The 21,812-nt window shown below is 44.3% G+C and overlaps 1 protein-coding gene across 1 annotated transcript; it reads right to left on the bottom strand.

The window, feature by feature from the left end:
* Window positions 1-877: 877 nt before the first annotated feature.
* On the bottom strand, window positions 878-21,023 carry LOC119884747 (transcription elongation regulator 1-like protein; the record flags this gene model as incomplete). Its single annotated transcript, XM_038695068.1, is given in 10 exon segments — window positions 878-996; window positions 1,141-1,230; window positions 7,070-7,172; window positions 7,400-7,481; window positions 9,424-9,575; window positions 13,261-13,373; window positions 13,887-13,972; window positions 17,870-17,948; window positions 18,053-18,121; window positions 20,881-21,023. Coding segments are annotated over 10 exon segments (1,036 nt in total), but the record flags the coding sequence as incomplete, so codon positions are not given.
* Between the last annotated feature and the right edge of the window lie 789 nt (window positions 21,024-21,812).

Below are 21,812 nucleotides of genomic sequence, written 5' to 3'. Positions count from 1 at the left end.
TCACCGTAAGCTTTGATAAACATGCTCAGGTATTTTCTAAGGTGGCTCAAGGTTACCAGTCATTTTAGTTCAGCCCCAAAATAAATGTTACCTGGATGCTGGCGTACTGAATCAACCTGTGACTGAAACTGAAGCCGTGAATGTTGGAATGGCTCGCGGGCAAAGCAGCCAACCAGAAGTAAGAGCTGTTGCTCCAGTGAGATCAAACCCAGTTTGACACCATCTTGCTTCTCTGTCGGAGGCTGTACCATGAGATGCCTCTTGGAGATTACCAGGAATATGTTTGTGAATGTGTGAGCAATCTGAGGTCAGAGGCAGACCACAGCTGCTGCACACGACACACGTCCAGCAACCACTAAGGATCCACCACCTGTCATGGAGAAATCACTCCACAGCTCCTTTCCCTCTTTTTCTATTGTGTTTTTAAAAAAGATCAAACAGTAAACGGCTTGTTTTTTTTGGTTTTTCCGATTTGGGTTTTAAAACAGAATAATCAAAGCATGAATGATACATGGATTCAGGTGAAGACACACAGTCCATGAGAGCAACACCAACTCTCAACTGATGAACATTTTCACGAAGGGAGTCCTGAAGTCAGTCTTCTAGCTTCTTTAAGTCCAGTCGCCCTTGACCTCAACCTTCGTTGGATAACTGTGACCTGGATGACTGAGAGTTGTTTGAGCTTCTCTTTTCCCTTTCTGCACGATCTCAGTCTGCTGGGAATCAAACCTTTGACCAACCAAACACAGAGCGTCAGGAGTCAGCTGGAGTTTGATCCTCAGTGATCTGACAGGTAGGTAAACAGCTGCAGTCCAGCTGAAGAGGTGGACTCAGGTCAAATGTACAGGAACACAGGTGAATAATGAATGAGTGATACCTGCTGGTGATCTTGGCCTCTTCCAGCAGCTGCTTGAACTCTTCTCTGGCTTTCTGGAGTTTGCTCTTCTTCTCTTTGTACTCGTCCTTCATCCTGCTCTTCACAAACTGATCAAACACCTGCAGACACACACAGATGACGTCACAGTGTCATCGGAACAGCGAGACTTCACCCCCTGCTTCCTGTCACTAAGAGACTACAGCAGGTGTTTCTACATCAGTGGAAATTATTCCCAAACATGAAAGCAGCTGTTGGTTTTGAACCTGTTTCCTCTGAGCTGAGGTCAGCAGCAGGTATCGAGGGTCAAACACCATCTTGTGGAGCTCCTTCTCCCAGGTGGAGAACGCAGAAACCTCAGAACAGAACAGACGGAGATATATTTATTTACTCCTTCAATAAAATACTTTTTATAGTTCCTGTGTAGAAATGCACAATCTAGGTGTGTTCCTCTGATACCAATAAATTATTCAGATATGCACAGATACTGGGCTCTGAACAGAAATGAAACATTAGCAGAAATATTGACTGATCTTGTCTAATAATCAGATTCAGACTTTTTCTTCAGTTTCAAAACTAAACCATCTGGAGTCACGTGGGACCACTGAGGAAGATGGCCGCACACTAGAGGAGCTCCTAAAGCCCGTTGATTAATGTCCTGAATTTGGAGACATACACTTCAATTGTGGTCATAATTTGGACACCCTTTGTCGACTTTGAGGTTTCTCTAGGATTGCAGCCTTCGGAAAAATGGCAAGTAATAACAAAACGAACTTTTTCAAGGGAGCTACCACGAGGAAGAAGCAAGCTAGCATTAGCCTCGCCCCGGAGCCGGAGCCGCCTGAAAGCACACCTGCGACTGATGACGCTGAGCACGGGGAGCGACAGAAAAAAGGACGTTTTTGAAGAAATAAAGAAAATGAATACTACTCTTCGGGTGGTGGCAAAAGATGTCACAACTAAAGAACTAAAAGACTCATTGGAAGATATAAAAGTGAGGCTGGGAGAGGCGGAACAGCGGATATCAGACATTGAAGATGCTAGCGCGCTTACTGAGGCAAAAGTGGACAAATGCGAGGAGAGGCAGGAGGTGTTGTGGTCACGCGTGGAGGACCTTGAAAACCGCAGTAGGAGAAATAATGTATGGATTATTGGGCTTAAAGAAGGCGTGGAGGAACCCGGAAAAGTGGATCAATATGTGACAGATTCTGGATAAAGCATTTGAGCTTTCTGGAAGTGAATTTGAAATTGAATGTGCGCATCGTTCCCCTGTACCAATGCCGGACCCTAATGAACCTCCCAGGGCGATACTTGTCCGCTTTCTACCTTCATTTGCCAGGGAGAAAGTACTACGAGTGGCCAGAGGGAAGCGGGGGATCGACTGGGAAGGCGCTAAGCTTTCCTTCTTTGAGGATGTTACGATGGAGTTGGCGGAGATGAGAAAAGCGTTCAACCGGCGAAGAAGCGTCTTCCAGAGCTACAAGTGAAGCACAGGCTGGCTTATCCTGCAACACTTATTTTTACATGGAACAGACAAAAGAAAACGTTCAAAGATGGAAAGAAGGCTGAGAAATTTCTGCAGGAGTCGACTTAGAGGAGCTTAATGTAACATATTGGAGAAGTGTATGTCAACTGAAAACTATAAGGTATAACGGGGCTAATGTGTCTCACGCACCAAGTAAAGTTTAGTGACTCAAGCTATAGTTAATTTGGGATGGGTAGGATGGGAGGTTGGGTCGCCTAGCAACACTGTTCTGGGTTGCTATGCAAAGAAGGGTTTTCATTTTGTTCATGATTCTTTTTAGTCAGCTAGTTTGAATGGGCCAGATGTGTTTTGTAATATTGAGTGCCTATATATATATATATATATATATATATATATATATATATTTGAGTTGTGTAATGTTTTTGGCTTTGGCCAGGGTTGTAAAGCGCACAGGGAGTGTCCCTCCACTTTTATTTTATTTTTTTATTAGATAGAGATGAATAGGTATATTAAAATAATATCATGGAACATAAAAGGATGTGGGAACCCAGTTAAAAGGAGGAAGGTTGTGACATACTTAAAATCTAGAAATACAGACATAGCATTTATCCAGGAATCTCACATTGTTGGAGAGGAAGAGGCAAAAAAGTGTAAAAGAGATTGGGTGGGCACCGTCTTTCATAGTTCATACTCAAGCAAACAAAATGGTGTTTTGATCCTTTTGAAAATTTAAGCTTTGTGATGCTGAAAAAATATAATGATAAGGAAGGGCAATTTTGTGCAATATTTATGCACCTAATAAAGAGGAACCAGATTTTTTTCATGGAATTAACAAGATAATAGGTGATCGTGAGGGGCAGCTCATATTGGCCGGAGATTTCAACCAGGTGACGGATGGGATCATTGACAAGAGCAAACCCGGGGGTAGGTCTTCACCTAGGGACAGAGAGGCTATTCATTTGTTGACGGAGGACCATAGCCTAGTAGACATCTGGAAGTTAGTTAATCCTAGTTCAAGGGAATATACATTTTATTCTAATTGTCATAAAACGTATTCAAGGATAGATTTTGGCTTAATATCAAAGTCTTTGGTAGATTCAGTTGTAGGTTGTGAGATCGGTACCATTGCCATTAGTGATCATGCCACAGTAGAGTTGCAAACTGATTTGAACACGGATAAAACAAAGAGGTGTCACTGGAGGCTCAATACTATGTTGTTGCAAAATAAAATGTTTCGTGAGGAGTTAACAAAGGATCTTAATTTTTCTTTGAAATCAATATGGGTTCCACAGATAAAGTAGCCACAGTTTGGGAAGCGTCCAAAGCATATTTAAGAGGAAAGATTATTGCATATGTGACAAAAGTTTAAAAAAGTAATTTAGAAAGAAAAAAAACTTTGGATAAAGAAATACGTGAAGTGGAGAAGGATTTGGTGAGACGATATTCAAATGATAAATACCAGACTATTTGTAAATTAAAATATCAGTTAAATGATGTTTATAATAAAAAGGCTGAATATGCCTTGTTTAGGCTTAGAACAAAATTTTATGAAAGTGGTGAAAAGAATGGTAGATTATTAGCGAGACAACTGAAGCAGCAAGATAACCTAAACAATATATCAATGATTAAAAAGTTAACCAAGTGGTAACCTCATCTAAGGAAAAAAACTCAATTTTCAAATCATTCCATCAAGATTTGTACACTTCTTCTGGCGCACTTAATGAGGAGGAGGTGGAGACATTTTTCTCAGGTCTTTCTGGTGAACAAAAAACAAGGCTGGATGCACCTATAACAGAAGAAGAGGTCAGAGCTGCATTTTCATCAATGAAAAATGGGAAGTCACCAGGCTTGGATGGCTTCCCGATTGAATATTATAAGAAATATATTGATATTCTGGCTCCAGTCTTGCATAAAGTTTACCTTGAGGCACTAGAAATAGGCTCCTTAACGGGTACATTTAATGATGCACTAATCTCCCTTATTCCTAAAAAGGATAGGGATATATCAGACCCAGCGAATTACTGACCAGTAAGTCTTTTAGGAGTTGATTGTAAGATTTTGACAAAGGTTTTGGCCTCCCGCTTGGATAAGATATTGCCAGATATTATCAATAGTGATCAAGTTGGTTGACATGAGAGGACTTATTCATCTTATACACAAAAGTAAATCTAGTCTAGACCCGGTTGCGGCCTTCTTGCTTGGCCTTTGACCGGGTAGAATGGGGCTTTCTTATGGCAGCCCTTTCAAGGTTCGGGTTCGGGCCCTGGATTTTGTAGCTGGGTGAAAACTATATATTCCAGAACGAGGGCAGCAGTTTTGACAAATTGATTGGTGTCGGACTTTTTCCAACCCTTCATGCGGGACCCGTCAGGGGTGTTCACGATATTTCTGGAACCACTGGCTCCAGCTCTTCGCGCTAATACAGATATCAGAGGTGTTCAAGCAGGGGGTACGGAGCACAAGTTGTTTCTGTATGCCGACAACATCTTAGCAGTGTTAACTGATCCCATGCAATCTTTACCTGCGTTGCTCACATGTGTTGAGTTATATTCAAGGTTGTCAGGCTATAAAATGAATTGGTACCAATCGAAAGGCATGCCGTTTTCAGCATCATGCCATTCTAGATACATTACTACATTCAATTTCAAGTGTTTACCTTCGGGTATGAAGTATTTAGGAATATTATTAAACCCAAACCTAGAGGACATTATGCTTTCAAATATGGAACCTCTCCTCCTAAAAATAAAAACAAATCTGGATAAATGGGGAAAATTGAATCTTACATTATGAGGTAAAATCAATGTGATTAAAATGGTGGTGGCCCCGCAGTTCAATTATGTTTCCATGATGTTACCTGTAAGAATTCCTTTACATATATTTAGTCACTTTGAGAAGATAATTGTGGAACAAGAAGAAGCCAAGAGTTAATATAAAGGAAATGTGGGCCTCTAGAGACATTGGGGGAATGGCTCTTCCAAATGTGAAACTGTATAATTTAGCATTTGAAATGTCAAGACTGGTCAAACACTGGACAGGGTTGGACTCTGATCTGAGCTGGATCAAGATCGAACAGGAACTAGTGAGCCCTTTTACACCCTCGGATGTTCTCTCACAGGGATCAGCTAATAATGGACCGGACTTTCATCATAACCCGGTACTCACGTATTCTAAAGCTGTCTGGGTAGAGGTACACAAGATTTGTGGAGCATCTCATTTAAGACAACCTTATGCCTCGTTATGGAACAACTCTGAAATGGCTTGTCAAAGGCATACACAGGATAAGTGATTTTATTCAGAGGGAGTGTTTATGTCCTTTGCTGAAATAACCCAAAAATATGGTCTGACTAGGAAAACTAATTATTGGAAATATTTACAAATAAGGGATTGTATTACCAAAGGAAAATTTACTCAAAGCACAAATGCAGTGGTGGAGTTTTTAGAATTGTCTGGTTCAGCACATAGAGCAGCTGTTTTCTAAAAATTATTTAACAATTTAACAAAAGAGACCATCTGCAGAGAGATCTGAGTTGTGTCATTTGTAAAGAAGATTGGTCCAATAAATACATAAGAGAGGCCAGGGGTAAATTTACTCAGTACAAATAAATACATAGGTGGTAGTTTACTCCTTCTAAACTTCACAGAATGGGAATTATGCCCAATAATATATGCTGGAAATGCAGCTCAGATCCAGGGACATTTCTGCATGCTATTTGGGAATGTGGGACAGTTTACCCCTTTTGGCAAAGAGTACTGGACAGTATAGGAAGGTGGATTGGCCTGACAATACCCATGAACCAAGATTGTGCTTATTAGGGGATCAGTCTGTTACCGGGAGTTCTGAAATATGATTTTTTGGTTATAAAGGTGGGGGTGATTACAGCTGCCAGAGTTATCCTCAGTGTGTGGAAGGATCCAGAGTTTAACAGGTGGAAAGAAAATATGCTGAAAATTGTGTCATATGAAAAATTCTTGGCCAGGATTAATGATGATATGGAGGGTTTTGCCAAATGTTGGGGACGGCTTTTTGACTGAGATTGATGGATTTTTTATTTTTTTAGTGCCCTTCTCTTTTGTTAAATCTGTTATTTTTATGGTGTTGCATGTATAGGCACTTTATAATTAGATTTTATTGTATCTTTTTTGTCTCTGTCTGTAGTGGTTATTGATAATGGGCCTAAAATGCAAATGTGAATTAATCATGTGTTTGGAAGCTGTCTTTTTTTTTTGTTTGTTTGTTCTGTTTTGTTAAAAATGTTAAAAATAAAGACTTCAATTACAAAAAAACCCAAAAAACTAAACCATCTGATTGTTGTCTGTTGTCATGGTTACAGTGTGAACAGGAAGTGGCAGCAGCCGAAGCAGCGGGACGTTTCACCGTACAGAAGTAGATAAAACAAAGTGGCTGAAAACAGGAAGGTGCTGTCAGCTTTAAGTTCAACAGTCAGATGAGTTCAGAATAAAGCTGACTGATGTTTCACAGGTGATATTCAACCCGAAAGTTATGGACCATCTCTAAAGAGCTTCTAATGGAAGAAAGAAGCTTTTCACATTTTGTCAATAACATTAAAATTTTTTAGTAACAAACATTTTAAACAAATGGATTTCCTCGAACTGCACGCATGATCTCCTTTTTCATAAAACCCCCATTAGCTATTACAGGTGTACATACATACATATATATATAAAATATGTATATAAATGTGTGTTACCCCTCTCTCAAGCATCATTTCCCTAAAATGAGCAACACGCAGCTCCAGTGGGAGGAGTTTAACTTCACCTGGACGAGGGACGAGAGACATTGGTTCCTCTATTCTAGAGAGAGAGAGAGAGAGAGAGAGAGAGAGAGAGAGAGAGAGAGAGAGAGAGAGAGAGAGAGAGAGATTCAATCTTGAACTGAACTCATCAAGTAACCAATCACATCGCTCAGAGGTGATGACATCAGCAGGTCGGAAATTTTCACATTGGAAAAAAACAAACTAAAACAAACATTTTGACCTTTAACCTCATCTGTGATCTGTTCTCTGATTAGTCCGACTCACCTGTTTTTTTTGGAGTTGTGTTCATGGTCATCATCTTCATCGTTGCTATGGAGACCAGATGACTGACAGCTTGAGCTGGTGTCTGTCAGAAAGAAACGAGTTCTACAGTTTAAACGCTTTAAAGAGTTTGACAGCGTGAACAGACACGTTTGTTCTGAAATATATGTTTTGTTATTTCGCTGGCAAAGACCACACCATCAACAAGATGTGTTTAAATGATTTATTAATGAAAATAATGATCGTGTGCAAGGCTTGTAACTCGCTTGTACTTCTTCACTGGGCCCAATGGACCCCCAAAGCCCTCACTTACTTGAGAGGAGAATGAGCGGCTCTGAGATCTTGGAGATCTGAACGAATGTAGCGTTTATACGTTTGGGAGGATCAGTGGCCCATGATTTGCATTAAGTGCTCGGGGATGCCATTACAGGATGCACCGAGACTGAAGGAGTGACCGGAGACAAGGAGAGCACATGGCAGAAGTGCTGGTGGAGCCAGAATGGAGTAGCCACTTGTAGAGATGAAGAAGGGACCTCAGGTCATCAGAATCTCAGGATTGCAAGTAGTTTGCAAGAGTCTCAAAAGGAGTCCTAGTGATTGGACTTGAGATAAAAGACGGGTGGAAGCTAATGAGATTGATTAGTAGAAAACCATGAAAAATAAGACTGAAATGCAAGCGTGACAACCGCGAGACAAACTGAAGGGTAGCCTGTGAATTCAGAGCATCTGAGGAAACAAAAAAGAAAAGAAAGAAAGAACATGGCAGAACGGGCGTAGGTAACAAAACGGGTCATTGTGATAAGACCAACTGACAGAAAGGTTTTGTTGTACTGGTCATGAAAGTAGCAGGAACCCCTCCAAGCTGAGCTGTAAGACGAGAGGGTCCAGAGTGAGATACTGCTGATGATGTAGTTCTAGAAAACATGTAATGGAGGGCCCTGTTAGGCAGTGTAACCTTTGGTGATTATGTCTACTACTGAAAGGTTGATGGAGTATATGAGGATGGATTTTCATGACATCTGCAGCTATTATGGGGTAGATTTTGAAGAGAGCAGAGGAAGGGCCCTGGAATACACATGCAAGTTCTGGGAGCCATTCTGCTGCGAACCATCTTCATTGTAGAAACCCCCAAAACCACCAGGAGGAGCAGCGTCAGTGACTGATGTCGTGTGGTGTGTCAGTTGTTTCCTCATAGATGAAGGTGATGCCGTTCCAGTTGACAACAAGGCTGAGTCAAACATGGGAAAGAGAGACGTGGAGGGGCCCTTTGTTTTCTCTTCAGACAGTGGAACCCTGAAGTCATAGAAAACTCAGGTCAGATTGACCAGATCAGAAGCATGTGGCGATGAGGGAGGGGAAATGAGGAAATCTTCCAGGAGAAGTTGTGGAATGTAATCGTATGGTTGTTGGTCAGCATTCGGCAGAGTGCTTCTGACAAGGTGACAAAGAGTTTGGGGCTGCTTTCGCAACCAAAGGTGAGACTAACAGCGAATATGCACCTCACTGAAGAATCAGCAGAAGTCAGGTTGGATGGGGAGAACTTTGAAGTGTCGGTGATGTCAACTTTCAAGAGCAAGTTTGATGAAGACGATGACATTTGAGTTGAGAGGGAAGACAAATTGCTGCGGCAAGAGCTGAGGAGGAAAGCTGCCCACCAGCATCCTGGTGCCAAAGGCTCTAGCTGACATGAGCTGCTGGGACTGTTGAAGCTGGGGGACAGAAGATCCTGGCATCAGGAGCCCCGGTACCCCCTGGAACTCTGGGCATGATGGCTGACATGAGAGCATTGAGAAGTTTTGTGGTATTGTCTGTTGGATTAAGTGCAGTAACCTTACTGAATGGCAGCTTAGCGCACTTAGGGCGATGTGGCTTGGTCTCGTCTCTAGCGCAGTATACAAGAGCCAAAGGGGAGAGCGTTGCGTGTGTGTTCATAGGAATGCTGGAAGTGGTCCTGCTCCTGAAACTCTACTAGATAGCTTCAGCATTGGTTAACTGGTTTTGATTGACAGACAAGGAAAGTGACAGACCAGCAGGTGTCGTCCTCTTCCTCTTGTGGGGTGGGTCCTCGATGATGCTGCTGATGTCTTGACCAATCAGCTCCCCCGGTGTCTCCCAGACAGAAAGGTGGATTGTGGGATTGAAGAAGAAGACCCGGTCGTCTCCAGTCCAGACCACACACCTGAACACAAACAGTTCACACTGCTAACACTGAGATCAGAGATGCCATCTCACTTCACCTAAATCCATCACCACCGACCCTCAACTGGCTCCGACTTATCTCTTAACCCAGGAACCTTAGAAACAGCTGTAGAACCAGATATATGTTTAGACTGTTTTGCTTCCCTCAATCTTTACCAACTAACTTCAATAATTTCTTCATCTAAACCATCAACCTGCCTCTTAGACCCCATCCCGACTAGGCTGCTTAAAGAAGTTTTACCCTTAGTCAGCACTTCTATACTAGATATGATCAATCTATCTTTATCAACAGGCTATGTACCACAGTACTTTAAAGTAGCTGTAATTAAACCTCTTCTGAAAAAGCCCAAACTTGATCCAGCAGCAGGTGTTTCTGTCTCCGGAGCTGTAGAGTCTGAATCAGTGGTTGCTGTGTGGATATTGTGTTGTGCATTTGGAGCAGTGCTCGACTGTGACTCATGATGTTTCAGAATAAAAGAATAAAGAACAAAGTTTCACAGAGTGTCTGGTGCTGCTGTTCAAAACTCAACATCTAACTAACAAAGTAACAGAAAGACAAACAGACAGACAGACAGAGGCAAACCAAAGTGGTGGCAGAAAATTGTTTCTCCTTCCATTTAGTCTCTTATGCATTTGCTGTTTATCCTGTGTACGGGTTGCAGGTGTAACACCAAAATCTGTGACCTCTCAGATTCTGACTACACCCAAACAACAATGTTTTCCTAACCATAACCAAGTACTTTTTGTGCCTAAACCAACCAAACTACAACCGCTTCACATCGTCAACAAAGCTTAACTTGCCATCTGGGTCACAGAATCTAATAGGTCACACATTGTGGTGTCACACAGGCATGTGCCCCTATTATTGTTGTCTTATATATATGTATATTGTTTTTTTCCCCTTAATTGTTTCTTATTATTTCCTCATTTTATTATTCTGTCCACATGTGTAGGGTTTAGGTCAGAGCTGTGAGATTGTTTTATTATTTTCCTCTCTTGCTGAATATTCATTCAAGGCCTGGAGAGGATTTCTATTCCCCAGAATATAGAACCCCGAACTGTCTAAATGATCATCCCTTTGCTCGGGGCCAGTTAGTTACTGCCCTCTGGTCCAGCTGGTTTTCTGTTGTAGTGTTTCTCTGCTATTTTCAAATTCTTCAAAGATTTGTTGTAACTCACTTATTGGCTCGATCCCTCACCAGGAATTTACTGTTTGCACAACAACAAACTGACAGACAGAGAAGCAGGCAGACAGTCAGACAGACAGACAGACAGACAGGCAGGCAGACAGGCAGGCAGGCAGACAGTCAGTCAGACAGACAGACAGACAGTCAGTCAGACAGACAGGCAGACAGACAGTCAGTCAGACAGTCAGACAGACAGTCAGACAGTCAGACAGTCAGTCAGACAGTCAGTCAGTCAGACAGTCAGTCAGACAGTCAGTCAGACAGTCAGACAGGCAGACAGTCAGACAGACAGTCAGACAGTCAGACAGACAGAGAAGCAGACAGACAGTCAGTCAGTCAGACAGAGAAGCAGACAGACAGTCAGTCAGTCAGACAGACAGTCAGACAGACAGTCAGACAGACAGAGAAGCAGACAGACAGTCAGACAGACAGACAGACAGTCAGACAGACAGACAGACAGACAGACAGACAGACAGACAGTCAGACAGTCAGACAGACAGAGAAGCAGACAGACAGAGAAGCAGACAGACAGTGAAGCAGACAGACAGACAGTCAGACAGACAGTCAGACAGACAGAGAAGCAGACAGACAGACAGACAGTCATACAGACAGAGAAGCAGACAGACAGACAGACAGTCAGACAGTCAGACAGACAGAGAAGCAGACAGACAGAGAAGCAGACAGTCAGACAGACAGTCAGACAGACAGAGAAGCAGACAGACAGACAGTCAGACAGTCATACAGACAGAGAAGCAGACAGACAGTCATACAGACAGAGAAGCAGACAGACAGTCATACAGACAGAGAAGCAGACAGACAGTCAGACAGACAGACAGACAGAGAAGCAGACAGACAGAGAAGCAGACAGACAGACAGTCAGACAGACAGACAGACAGACAGAGAAGCAGACAGACAGTGAAGCAGACAGACAGACAGTCAGACAGACAGTCAGACAGACAGAGAAGCAGACAGACAGAGAAGCAGACAGACAGTCAGACAGACAGAGAAGCAGACAGACAGTCAGACAGACAGACAGAGAAGCAGACAGACAGTCAGACAGACAGAGAAGCAGACAGACAGTCAGACAGACAGACAGAGAAGCAGACAGACAGAGAAGCAGACAGACAGTCAGACAGACAGACAGACAGTCAGACAGACAGACAGTCAGACAGACAGACAGAGAAGCAGACAGACAGTCAGACAGTCAGACAGTCAGACAGACAGACAGAGAAGCAGACAGACAGACAGACAGTCAGACAGTCAGACAGTCATACAGACAGAGAAGCAGACAGACAGTCAGACAGACAGAGAAGCAGACAGACAGAGAAGCAGACAGACAGTCAGACAGACAGTCAGACAGACAGAGAAGCAGACAGACAGTCAGACAGTCAGACAGACAGACAGACAGACAGAGAAGCAGACAGACAGTCAGACAGTCAGGCAGACAGACAGACAGACAGAGAAGCAGACAGACAGACAGACAGTCAGACAGTCAGACAGTCATACAGACAGAGAAGCAGACAGACAGTCAGACAGACAGACAGACAGACAGACAGACAGTCATACAGACAGAGAAGCAGACAGACAGTCAGACAGACAGAGAAGCAGACAGACAGAGAAGCAGACAGACAGTCAGACAGACAGACAGACAGAGAAGCAGACAGACAGTCAGACAGTCAGACAGACAGACAGAGAAGCAGACAGACAGTCAGACAGTCAGGCAGACAGACAGACAGACAGAGAAGCAGACAGACAGACAGACAGTCAGACAGTCAGACAGTCAGACAGACAGACAGAGAAGCAGACAGACAGTCAGACAGTCAGGCAGACAGACAGACAGACAGAGAAGCAGACAGACAGACAGACAGTCAGACAGTCAGACAGTCATACAGACAGAGAAGCAGACAGACAGTCAGACAGACAGAGAAGCAGACAGACAGTCAGACAGACAGACAGACAGACAGACAGAGAAGCAGACAGACAGACAGACAGTCAGACAGACAGACAGACAGACAGAGAAGCAGACAGACAGTCAGACAGACAGAGAAGCAGACAGACAGAGAAGCAGACAGACAGTCAGACAGACAGTCAGACAGACAGAGAAGCAGACAGACAGTCAGACAGACAGAGAAGCAGACAGACAGAGAAGCAGACAGACAGTCAGACAGACAGACAGACAGACAGAGAAGCAGACAGACAGTCAGACAGACAGAGAAGCAGACAGACAGAGAAGCAGACAGACAGTCAGACAGACAGTCAGACAGACAGAGAAGCAGACAGACAGTCAGACAGTCAGGCAGTCAGACAGACAGGCAGTCAGTCTCCACAGAGGTTCTGTTTACAGTCTGACATGTTGCAACACAAACACACAAACACCGACACGTGTTGGTTGTCATCATAACACTGTTGTTAAAGCTCCACTACTGAACATCAGAGTCACATCAGAAACGATGTCAATCTGTGCTGAGCTGCAGTTACCATGGCGACCCTGGGACAGGAGTGGAGGCGACAGGACGTTTGTCGTTCCTTCCATCTTCACCTCCCTCCTCATCGTCTTCCTCCTCTGCTCTGTCTGCAGACACACCAACACACTGCAACACACACACACACAGATCTGATCTGAGAACAGTGAATCAATCAGCAGGTGAAAACAGTGTGACAGCTTAATAGACTGATCAATCATGGACAGATTACTGATCAGGTCCAGAGAGTCAGGGGGGCTGAAGAGGGGACCTGGTCCAGAACCTGATTATCTGAGATCAAATCTAATCCAGTGTGTTTCCTCAGACTAAAGGAACATTTCAACACACAGCCACCTTAGTGAACAAAGAACCAGCGTGCTGAAGCGAGTAAGTTTACTCCTTTAATCATCTGACAACCCCTCAAATTTATCTGGTCTTTGAGGGCCCCGACCCCTAGGTCCACATCCACCGGACACATCTATCTGTATCTAAAGTAGGTCGTTTGAAATGCAGGACTTTTACCTGTAATGAGCTTGATTTGGTACTTTCAGTGTAGTAAAGGGTGTGTGTCTGTAGCCAGAGGCCCCAGAGGCCCCCAGGCACCCATTGTACAATACTGAGTGGATGGATGTGAGGACTCACCTGTTTGTTGCCGTCTGTCGTTCCCTTCGTCCTCAGCAGCAAAGCTCCTCCATAAGAAACTTTACCTCCACTTATCCCTCGTTTCTCTGGCAGACAGGAAGAAGAAAACTTTATTGAAACACTGAAAATAGAACAGACTGACACCAGACAGCTGTTGCACGTTTATCACAAGAGTTCTCAATCAGTCACTGATCAGAAGAGATGAACTAAACCGTCTTCATCTCTGAGACCTGAACCGGATCTGGATGTTAACTGGGCTGGAAACCCAGATTCATTCAAATCAACAAACGTCCTCTCTACTTTAACTGTGGGATTGATCTGTTTCAGTGTCTTTCTGAGCTTCACTGTTCGAATATAAATCTTCATCTGAAGGAGAAGAAACCGATAACATGTGACAGATGAAGAGAGTTCCTCTGCGACCCTCCGCAGGAAGATGAGACGACGTGACAGCAGACACATGGTCATGTGACCGGGATTTCAGAAACGATCAGTGACAAGAAGTCACAGAACATATTGCTTACTGCCGTTTCTGTGTCTCCCTGGTTTCCCTCTCTCCCTTGTGTCTCTTCATTGCATCCACTCAGTAATAACTAAGAAACCGTGCGAGAAGAGAAATGAGATGTCCTCCTCTCTGAAGTGTCAGGTGAAGCTGGATCAGCTGATCACAGCTGGATAACATAATATATATTCTGGTTTCAGCTTCACATGTGACTGAAGGGAAACGATGATGCAGGACGTAGAAAGTGTTTGTTGCCGACAGAGAGACTCTCAGGTTCTCTGACATAATAAACGTTAATGGGGGAAATAATCGCTCTTCGCTCCTCTGTGCACAAAAAAGAGTTTTGGGACGGCCCACAAGATGGCTGACCAGAACAACTTCCAGTTTAACCAAGGAGCGAGGAAACGTCAGTAAGAGACTAGAGATGCACTTTTCCTGTATGTGTGTTTACATTCCAGACGCCTGGTGGAACGGCACACCTGACTTCAATCATCTCATCATCTATCTGGTGAAATACTCCCGGCTTTCTGCTACTCCTTTCCAGATTGTTCCAACCTGCAGTGGCATCGCAGCATCCCTGTCTCTTGTGTCTAGTAGTTTTGTGATTAGCTTCCAGAGTTTTCCTCCCAATGTGTGTTTTTCCTGTGCACCAGATTCCCGTGTACACACCGGATCGATGGTCGGACCACGCTGCCACCAACAGATCCTTTAGTTACTTTAAAAGTTACTTTAGTACCTCCTGTTGTGTTCTGTGTCCGCTCTCGGGTCTGCCGACAAACAAACAAACAGAACAATGTGGCCACAATGGTTTCGGTAACCAAAGCGTTTGTGTCAGACAGCACGAGAAGATCCTACATGAGGTAAAGGAAACTTTACACTCTCTCTCTACCAGTGTTAACAAACTTGGAGGACAATTAAATCAAGTCACCACACCCCTCAGCAAACTCAGCAACTCTGGCTACCACTCAGCCGGAGCCCCCCTCACCATCCGCGCCTCAGACAACCCGATCCCAGCTAGCCTGTGAGCTTTACTTTCCCGTCCCTGACTGTTACTCTGGCTAATCTAGGTTCCTGTGGTCAATTTATGGTTCACTGTTCTTTTGTGTTTCAGCAGCAACCAACTACTTATTCCACCGATAAGTCCCGGTTAAATTTCATGATTGGGTTACCTCCTGATAAAGCTGCTCAGCTACGGCATAATGGGCTAAGCACTCCCCTTTTGTGAGTCTTTTGAAGTGTTTGTAGCTGAATTAAAGAAGGTATTTGATCATCCAGTTCAGGGAAGGGAGGCAGACAGGGAGCTAGCTTTGTAGCAGAACACTGTTGAATTTTGAATAGAAGCAGTGGAGAGTGGATGGGATGACGTAGCCTTACAGGGGGAGGGAGGGAGGCAGGGAGAGGCAGAAATGTAGCTGCCGGGTCATCTGGTGAATTCCTGTCCTCCTCTGCTAAAAGCTCCGGCTCATCAGTGAGTGAGGAGGTCGTGATGAGCATCATCTACCCCTTCCAAACTTGAGGCTTCAGTACTGTGCGCTAACAGCTCTGTCCCCATGCTAGCTCTTGTGGATTCAGGGGAGGATGATAACTTCATTGTTTCTTCTGTGGTCACTCAGTTGGGCACCGCTGTGGAGCGAGTACCGGTGGCCAAGGATGTGAACGCATTAGATGGTAAACGCACATATTACCCATCAGACTGCTCCGTTCATTCATCATCTCTGGAAATCAACCTGAGTCAGATTTTCAGGTATTAGTTAATGAGGTCCTTTGCAACATGTTTCATCTTTGTAGATTTGGAATATATACACATCTTCTCACAGAACATGGAGGAGGACACTGAGCATGTTAGGTTGGTGAGACTGTTGGAGAACAAAGTATTTGTAAAGGCTAAAAACTGTGAGTTTTCTGGGCTTTATCATCAAACAGTGGTAGGTGAAGACAGATCCAGCTAAGGTCAGTGGGGTGGTGCAGTGGCCTACACCCTCGTCCCGAAAAAAACTACAGCGATTTCTCGGGTTTGCTAACTTTTATCTGAGGTTCATTCAGGACTACAGCAGGGTGACACTCCGCTCACAAGTCATATCCAGTTTGTACAAGACAAGAAGTTCAGCAGAGGTGAACAGCAGGCTACAGAGCTCTGGTCAGCTCACTTCTTTCTAACTCCCCACTAACACATCTGTTTTATTTTCAAAGTGACATCAGCAGAGGATGTACTTCCTGCGGCAGCTGAAGAAGTTCAGCCTGCCAAAGACAATGATGGTGCACTTCTACACCGCCATCATGGAGTCCATCCTCACCTCCTCCATCACCATCTGGTTCGCTGCTGCCACTGCCAGGGACAAGGGCAGGCTGCAGCGCATCATTCGCTCTGCAGAGAAGGTGATTGGCTGCAATCTTCCTTCTCTTCTGGACCTGTACGCCTCCAGGACTCTGAGGCGAGCAGGAAAGATTGCAGCTGACCCCCACCCCCACCCCGGACACAAACTGTTTCAGACTCTCCCCTCTGGCAGGAGGCTGCGGTCCATCAGGACCAAAACCTCTCGCCACAAAAACAGTTTCTACCTGTCTGCAGCCTCATCAACAAGACCCGGGTCCCCTCTGACACTCCCCCTTTCAAGTGATACAAATGTCTCTGCACATGTAAATACTGTTTCATTTCATATCATGCACAACCCTGGCACATTGCACACATTGTTGTTAATTGTTAATCTTTGTTGTTCTATATTTTTATATTGTCAATTTATATATTTCGTTGCAATACGTCTGCACAACACAAACCCAGAATAATGCACATGTTCTGCAAATAGTTGTATTATTTCTCTTTTCACTTTAATATTCTCATTTAACTTGCATTGTCTATGTCATATTTATATACTTATACTTTTATTTATGTCAACTATATGTTTGTCTATGTGTAGCACCTTACCACCAAAACAAACTCCTCGTATTCTCCACTATGGGAGACAGGGCCTTCCAGGCAGTCGCCCCACGGCTCTGGAATGTCCTCCCAGAGACCCTAGGGGCCCCACAAACTGTGGAGGTTTTTAAGAAGGGCCTAAAGACATTCCTATTTCAAAAGGCCTTTCAACACTCATGATTTTAATTTTATTTTTGTGGTGTTTTATTGCTATTTGTTTATTTTGTTATATTTTGGGAACTGTTTTTAACCCCCTTTGAGATTTCGTTGAAATGTAAAGTGCATTATAAATAAAATGTATTTATTTATTTATTTATGTGTGTAACACAACTTGGCAATAAAGCTCCTTCTGATTCTGATTCTGATTGAGGACATTTATCAGACTTCACACACACTGAAGGCTTTATACTACTTGTACATACAGCAGAACTCCTCAACACCTGGAACCACACGCTGATGTGAAAAATTTAGATCACTTTAAAGTCTGTGTTTATGTCAGAGGATCAAATTTCAACAAATAACATGAACAACAACCACAGATAGACAGACAGACAGACAGACAAGTCTTACTGTGTCTGTAGTCAGTCAGCAGAGTCAATCTGGAAGAAAACCCTGAAGAAAAGAAGGAGGGATGAACTTCCTTCATCATCTAAAGAAAGACAGAAAACAGTTATTATAAGCAAGTTAAATGGACAGACAGAAAGGCAGACTGGCAGACAGACAGCAAACAGTAAGAAACACAAACAGACTCACCTGGACAGGTAAGACAGGCCACCTGTCAATGCAGAGCTGAGAGGGAGATACAGGTTCAAATACACATTGCTGTGAGAGAAAGGGAGATAGAGAGAGTTTTCACATCAGTTTGTCTGCCACATGTCCACCTGTCTTACCACTTGTCTGTCTGCATGGACCTGTCTCTCTCTCTCTGCACGTCTTCTGCTGCAGTCACTGCACGTTTTCTGCTGAAGTCACTGTACGTTTTGTGCTGCAGTCACTGCACGTCTTCTGCTGAAGTCACTGTACGTTTTGTGCTGCAGTCACTGCACGTCTTCTGCTGAAGTCACTGCACGTCTTCTGCTGAAGTCACTGTACGTTTTGTGCTGCAGTCAATGCACGTCTTCTGCTGAAGTCACTGCACGTCTTCTTCTGCAGAGTCACTGCACGTTTTCTGCTGCAGAGTCACTGCACGTTTTGTGCTGCAGTCAATGCACGTCTTCTGCTGCAGAGTCACTGCACGTCTTCTGCTGCAGTCACTGTACGTTTTGTGCTGCAGTCAATGCACGTCTTCTGCAGAGTCACTGCACGTCTTCTGCTGCAGTCACTGTACGTTTTGTGCTGCAGTCAATGCACGTCTTCTGCTGCAGTCACTGCACGTCTTCTGCTGAAGTCACTGCACGTTTTCTGCTGCAGTCAATGCACGTCTTCTGCTGCAGTCACTGCACGTTTTGTGCTGAAGTCACTGCACGTCTTCTGCTGAAGTCACTGCACGTCTTCTGCTGAAGTCACTGTACGTTTTGTGCTGCAGTCAATGCACGTCTTCTGCTGAAGTCACTGCACGTCTTCTTCTGCAGAGTCACTGCACGTTTTCTGCTGCAGAGTCACTGTACGTTTTGTGCTGCAGTCAATGCACGTCTTCTGCTGCAGAGTCACTGCACGTTTTCTGCTGCAGAGTCACTGTACGTTTTGTGCTGCAGTCAATGCACGTTTTCTGCTGCAGAGTCACTGTACGTTTTGTGCTGCAGTCAATGCACGTCTTCTGCTGCAGAGTCACTGCACGTTTTCTGCTGCAGAGTCACTGTACGTTTTGTGCTGCAGTCAATGCACGTCTTCTGCAGAGTCACTGCACGTCTTCTGCTGCAGTCACTGTACGTTTTGTGCTGCAGTCAATGCACGTCTTCTGCTGCAGTCACTGCACGTCTTCTGCTGAAGTCACTGCACGTTTTCTGCTGCAGTCAATGCACGTCTTCTGCTGCAGAGTCACTGCACGTTTTGTGCTGCAGTCACTGTACGTTTTGTGCTGCAGTCACTGCACGTTTTCTGCTGCAGTCAATGCACGTTTTCTGCTGCAGTCACTGTACGTTTTGTGCTGCAGTCTCTGCACGTTTTCTGCTGCAGTCAATGCATGTTTTCTGCTGCAGTCAATGCACGTTTTGTGCTGCAGAGTCACTGCAAGTTTTGTGCTGCAGTCACTGCACGTTTTGTGCTGCAGTCACTGCACGTTTTGTGCTGCAGTGTCACTGCACGTTTTGTGCTGCAGTGTCACTGCACGTTTTGTGCTGCAGTCACTGCACGTTTTGTGCTGCAGTCACTGCACGTTTTGTGCTGCAGTCACTGCACGTCTTCTGCTGCAGTCACTGCACGTCTTCTGCTGCAGAGTCACTGCACGTCTTCTGCTGCAGTCACTGCACGTCTTCTGCTGCAGAGTCACTGCACGTTTTATGATGCAGTCACTGCACGTCTTCTGCTGCAGTCACTGCACGTCTTCTGCTGCAGTCACTGCACGTTTCTGCTGCAGAGTCACTGCACGTTTTATGATGCAGTCACTGCACGTCTTCTGCTGCAGTCACTGCACGTCTTCTGCTGCAGAGTCACTGCACGTTTTGTGCTGCGGTCACTGCATGTCTTCTGCTGCAGTCACTGCACGTCTTCTGCTGCAGAGTCACTGCACGTCTTCTGCTGCAGTCACTGCACGTCTTCTGCTGCAGTCACTGCACGTCTTCTGCTGCAGTCACTGCACGTCTTCTGCTGCAGAGTCACTGCACGTTTTCTGCTCCTGTCACTGCACGTTTTCTGCTCCTGTCACTGCACGTTTTCTGCTCCTGTCACTGCACGTCTTCTGCTGCAGTCACTGCACGTCTTCTGCTGCAGTCACTGCACGTCTTCTGCTGCAGTCACTGCACGTCTTCTGCTGCAGAGTCACTGTACGTTTTCTGCTCCTGTCACTGCACGTCTTCTGCTGCAGAGTCACTGCACGTTTTCTGCTGCGGTCACTGCACGTCTTCTGCTGCAGAGTCACTGTACGTTTTCTGCTCCTGTCACTGCACGTCTTCTGCTGCAGTCACTGCACGTCTTCTGCTGCAGTCACTGCACGTCTTCTGCTGCAGTCACTGCACGTCTTCTGCTGCAGAGTCACTGTACGTTTTCTGCTCCTGTCACTGCACGTCTTCTGCTGCAGTCACTGCACGTCTTCTGCTGCAGAGTCACTGTACGTTTTCTGCTCCTGTCACTGCACGTCTTCTGCTACAGAGTCACTGTACGTTTTCTGCTCCTGTCACTGCACGTCTTCTGCTCCTGTCACTGCACGTCTTCTGCTACAGAGTCACTGTACGTTTTCTGCTCCTGTCACTGCACGTCTTCTGCTGCAGTCAATGCACGTCTTCTGCAGTAGAAGTCTGAACCACCTGTTCACTCTACAACTCAACAATCAACAGTCTGGTTTCCTTAACTTAACACCATCTTAGGCACTTGTTCTGCTTCTGTGAGTTTGTGCATGTGTTTAAAGGGATCATTTACGTCTTGCTCCTACAGTATGTAGTTTGTTGTTAATCACTGTGTACAAAATCCAAAGTAATGTAATGTACCTGAGTGGGCAGAGACAGTCTTCTCTCCAGGCTGATGATTGGTTGTAACCACGCCCCTCTGTGCCGTTGATTGGTCAGAACAAGAGGCCACACCCCCTTGTCTCTCTGTATATTAAATCCTGTCCATTCCCAGTAAGCCCCACCTGCAGGATGAAAATCAATTTAGTGATTTGTACATCTTGTTTGAATGGAACTTTTCATCACCAGGTCAGCTTTCTCATCATTGTCCTCTTTAAATCAAAACACCAAACTTAAACTGTAAAGTTTCTCATTCTAAAATTAATGTATTTTTAATTTCTCTCTCTTATAAACATCTCTGTTCTGTCAAACAGTGTAGCTGATTTCACTTCATCAGCTCTGATTGTTTCTACAGCTCAAACTCTGCTGGCTCTCCTCTGGCTGAAGATGTTTTAGGTGTTACAGACTCTCCATGTGTTTGTCTCTCTAAGTTATTGCTCTAAATTGGTCATTAGTTATTGTTATAGTTTTATACAGCTCCTAGATTGTTTTAAGGCAGCATTTAGGATTATTTTTAGGATCGATTTTGTACATGTGTTAGGGCTGTATTAGAAACATTATTGGTGATTTTATAATCACAATTCAGATTGTGTGGTATATCCTGTGTTAGTCTAACTCTTTGAATCTGCTGCCTGTGTCGGTTATAAAACTGATAAAAAAAAACTAATTTACTAATCTATAAGGTTTTCTGGTTAAAAAAGTTTAGTAAAATAAATAAATAAAACTACTTCTACAACAAACATAATGACTGATCGGAAAAATTTCTGCCAGGGGGAGGGAAAATGTGTTTCTCAAACCCATGAATGTAAAGAATAGACTTCTGTTGTTGGAAGAATGAACTCTCAAGGTCATGATTACACAAAACTATGTTGACAGTTTGAGAATTAAATGCTTGCTGGTATCGCACCAAAAAA

This window comes from Micropterus salmoides, unplaced genomic scaffold (genome assembly GCF_014851395.1).
Source record: "Micropterus salmoides isolate LMB-PRFRI ecotype aquatic unplaced genomic scaffold, ASM1485139v1 Ms_hic_scaffold_3646, whole genome shotgun sequence".
NCBI lineage: Eukaryota > Metazoa > Chordata > Actinopteri > Centrarchiformes > Centrarchidae > Micropterus > Micropterus salmoides.
Note: the sequence above shows the minus strand (reverse complement) of the source record. Positions and strands in the feature narration are given on the sequence as shown.